The sequence below is a fragment of the Amphimedon queenslandica genome, unplaced genomic scaffold, assembly GCF_000090795.2.
Source record: "Amphimedon queenslandica unplaced genomic scaffold, v1.1 AMPQUscaffold_9673_Cont18191, whole genome shotgun sequence".
NCBI classification, from domain to species: domain Eukaryota; kingdom Metazoa; phylum Porifera; class Demospongiae; order Haplosclerida; family Niphatidae; genus Amphimedon; species Amphimedon queenslandica.
The window spans coordinates 1-4,051 of NW_003550055.1; the positions used below are offsets into that span (position 1 = coordinate 1).

The window sequence follows — 4,051 nt, forward strand, 5'->3', positions numbered from 1 at the left end:
TGTAGGTATAATTATAAATGCGAACTTTCTGTCTTTCTTTAGCTTTATAAAGGAGACATTGATGTAGCCACAGAAAACTCTCCAGCAACTGTTCTATCTCTTGCCTCTCCTTTAGCTCGTCTTCCATCTTCTTTGTATATTGAGATAAAATCTCAAGTGGCTCTTTGACTTCTTCCAACAGCTCCTGGCATGCCTCCTTACCTAGTATAGGATCATTAAGTTAACATTATCTCACAAGAAGGACTCACTCACTTTTTAATTTTGATAGTATGTCAACGTCGTAGAGATGAGAGGGAAAGTTGGCTATCCTTTGTCTGAGTGCCATGTCTTGTATTGCTGACTTCTCACCATCTACTGAAGTCATAAGCTTCAGCAATACATCAACCTAATATGATTGTAACAATATTATTGAACAAGGCTGGGACCCATTACAACAGAGAACAATATAAGAACCTCCTCCTAATGCCTACAGACAAGTGAGACAACCCCCCTTGAGGTAAAAGGTCATTTTTACCTGAGGAGGCTCTCTACCATTAGGTGGGTCTTCTTGAGGGGGTGGAGTTGTCTCAGAATCAATAACCACACCCATTGATGATGATTCCTCAACTCTAGAGCTAGTAGATAATGCATCTGATTCACTCTTTGATCTTTTATAATGACCACTGCCTGATGAGAGAGAGAGAGAGAGGGAGAGAGGGGGAAAAGAGAGAGGGGGAAAAGAGAGAGGGAGAAAGAGAGAGTTGACACATAAAAGGATGGCGTACAATAGAAAGAGACCCTTACTCAGAATCGTATTAAATTTGCTAATGGTCTCGTCCTCAAAAACCCGCCTCTCTTTCCATATCGATATCACGTGAGTCACTGATTTGGTGACGCTCTGATCCTTGTCTCTATAGCAACGGTCGTTATAGCAACAGTTGACATAGCAACGAGGCCTACTTTGCAACAAGATGAAGTGCGCGAGGGAGTGCCTTGGCAAACTCAGTTTTATATTCTGGTCCTTTGCGACGCGAGTTTTGAATAACGTCATTGGCAAGATACACCAGAGTGAGCTTTCTACTTGAAGAAGCTATAGAAAAATAGAATATATATAGAAATATAACAGCAAAAATTCATTTATGATGTCTTAGTATTCAATACCTTTCTGCATTTCTCTGAACCATATGCCCACCACTGACTTAGCGTGTTTCTTGTTATTTATCAGCCATTGTGAGAGCTCCTGTATGCTCTGCATTGTAGAGTTGAGGTCCCTTAGCTTGGACTCTAGCACACCAGGAGTGAAAGTCATGCCCGCCATTTTATTAATCAACTCATCAATCAATTAATTAACATTGAGGGGGCCGGGGCGAGCATGACAATTTATTATAATTATAATGAATAAATTGTTACACACAAAAGACTAGCAAAATAATACAATTAAAAAATTAGATGTACTCTGTTAAAAGCTGCATTTCATCTTCAAGCTTCAATAACTGTTCTCCAGGAATGAATCCTGTTTCCATGCCCTATAGCAAAATGTGAATCATCATACACGTACACTAGTCTCGCCCCGCCCACATACATAATATGATTATTCATTACTTTGAGTATACTGATCACACTCTTCAATGCCATTCTTGCAGAAAACAAATTATCTTTCTTTCCCGATTCACGACAAACTAAGTAGTGCAAAGAATTTAAAAGCATAAGTTCATGATATCTTTCAAGACACACACACACAATAATCTCCTGATGCTGTTCTGGCCTTACCTTTAGAGTAATGGAGTGTCAAATGAATGACTCTGTTTCTTGAGGACTCCTCTCTCTCCCAAGACGGAACTTGACGTGATGTTCTTTGTGCTTTCTGTAGCTCAATGATACCCTGAGAACAGATTGAAAATGCACAATTATAGTATTAATATACAGAAACAATTGAGATAATGTACTGATTGAAGTAATGTACCTTTTCTTTATCATTTTCAAGTGGGCTGCTCAAATGAAAACGTGATGCAACTTCCCAGAGCTCAGAATTACCAGTAGTCTAAGAAACATTATAATTATAAAACCATGCATGCCTACCACAAATGGCATATATACCTCGGCAATAGAGCGAGCTAATAGTTCACCTAGTTTCTTCCTCACATTACCAGCTACAGCAATGGATATGGAAGATATCTAAGAGAATGGCCTTACTTTTGTCTTGCTCGTCTTCATCCAAGTCCAAAACAGAGTCTGTTATTATCTTTAAAAGCTGAAAAATATTTGCAAGGAGCATTGCTAGTGATTGCCAATTTTGAGCACCAATATTTTGACAAAAATTAATAGCACCATGTAATACTATAGCCCATGGTTTTCGGCCCAATTTTTGAGCAACTTAAAAAATTCATAAAAAATCTAACTTTGATCGGAATCAGCTCAAACTTTCTACACAACATAAGAGCATGTATATGCATTAGAAAAAATTATAAAAAAATTCTCTACTTTTCATTTTTGGCAAAATTTTGCAAAAATCCCTGTACTATAGTACAGGGACTTTGGTCCGATTTTTGAGCAGCTTTAAAAATTCATAAAAAATCCAAATTGTATTGGAATCAGCTCAAACTTTCTACACAACATAAGAACATGTATATGCATCGGAATGAATTATAAAAATCAAGAATTCTCTACTTTTCATTTTTGGCAAAATTTGGCCAAAATCCCTGTACTATAGTACAGGGACTTTGACCCAATTTTTGAGCAACTTAAAAAATTTGTAAAAAATCTAACTTTGATCGGAATCAGCTCAAACTTTCTACACAACATAATAACATGTATATGCATCAGAAAAATTTATAAAAATAAAAAATTATTTACTTTTCATTTTTGGCAAAATTTTGCCAAGATCCCTGTACTATAGTACAGGGACTTTGACCCAATTTTTGAGGAACTTAAAAAAATTCATAAAAAATCCAAATTGTATCGGAATTAGCTCAAACTTTCTACACAACATAGGAACATGTATATGTATCAGAAAAATTTATAAAAATGAAAAATCCTCTACTTTCCATTTTTGACAAAATTTGGGCCTAATTTGGAAGAACTAAAAACCAAGTACCTCAGAGTCCAAGTGCTTATGACGTAAGTCCATTAGTCTGTGATATGATCTTATAGCTTCAGTGATCTCACCAATATCTATACTGACCTGTGGGGGTGCTACAATAGAAAGATCATGTATTAACATAACATACAAGAAGATAGTTCTCCCAGATCTTCCAATTTTCATAATTGCACTTCAAAGCTTCTTGAAATGAATTAAAAGCACGTAGCCTAGAGCAAGAAAGAGAACAGTGGAGAAGGAAGGAGAGAGAGAAAGAATATGAGGTCTATTAGAAAGGCTAAAGACTTCGTAAAAACCACTATTACTATTAAAATAATAATTATATTATTATTACTTGTCTTTCCTTTTCAAGTATGCACTAGCTAAATTGTTCCAAGCTTCAGCATTCTATGAAGAACCATGCAGTAACCATTATGATGCTTACAACTCTTACGTCAGGTTCTAAAGTGACACAATGGCGATAAGCTTTGGCTGATAGTGCATGGTCATCAATTTGCGCTGCGGCATGACCTAGTGTAAACCACACCCCTTCCTAATGAGAATAGTAGAACCAAAATGATACCAATCAGTTTATTTGGTACCTGAAGCGAATTGATTTGAACCGATTTGTGAAGACATTCGACGCATTCATCATACTATAAAATTATAATTTTAAATAAAAATATAATAATAATGGTGCTAAAACCTTCTCTTTTGACAAGTAATACAGTCCAAGAGATTTCTGGGCCCTTGAACTTCTTTCATTTGAGAGTGTCCATGCTTTCTGATAGCAATCTGGATCCTAAACAGTTCATCACAAAACAATATTTATTATTATTATTATTAATATTATTATTGGTATTACTAACTTGAGTTGTGTCCCCAAGGAGACACCATAGCAACACACTCTCCCCATCAGCCTCCATTCTCTCTCTAATTATCCTCTCAGCTTGTGAGAGTCTCCCTGCTGCTTGGTAACAGGATATCACTCTCTCC

At 36.3% G+C, this 4,051-nt stretch overlaps 2 protein-coding genes across 2 annotated transcripts; both read right to left on the reverse strand.

Annotated features, from left to right (window-relative positions):
- Positions 1–13: 13 nt before the first annotated feature.
- LOC100633996 (regulation of nuclear pre-mRNA domain-containing protein 1A-like) lies at positions 14–1,338 on the reverse strand (the record flags this gene model as incomplete). Its single annotated transcript, XM_003391336.2, has 6 exons — positions 1,141–1,338; positions 940–1,069; positions 784–890; positions 515–666; positions 253–385; positions 14–201 (listed from the first exon to the last, which is right to left on the reverse strand). Coding segments are annotated over exons 1-6 (867 nt in total), but the record flags the coding sequence as incomplete, so codon positions are not given.
- Positions 1,339–1,368: 30 nt separating this feature from the next.
- Positions 1,369–4,044, reverse strand: LOC100634123 (tetratricopeptide repeat protein 27-like; the record flags this gene model as incomplete). The annotated part of the gene is made up of 13 exons (XM_003391337.3): positions 1,369–1,505; positions 1,582–1,658; positions 1,750–1,861; positions 1,943–2,020; positions 2,077–2,129; positions 2,173–2,230; positions 3,074–3,160; positions 3,207–3,285; positions 3,411–3,463; positions 3,510–3,608; positions 3,658–3,711; positions 3,762–3,857; positions 3,925–4,044. Coding segments are annotated over 13 exons (1,047 nt in total), but the record flags the coding sequence as incomplete, so codon positions are not given.
- Between the last annotated feature and the right edge of the window lie 7 nt (positions 4,045–4,051).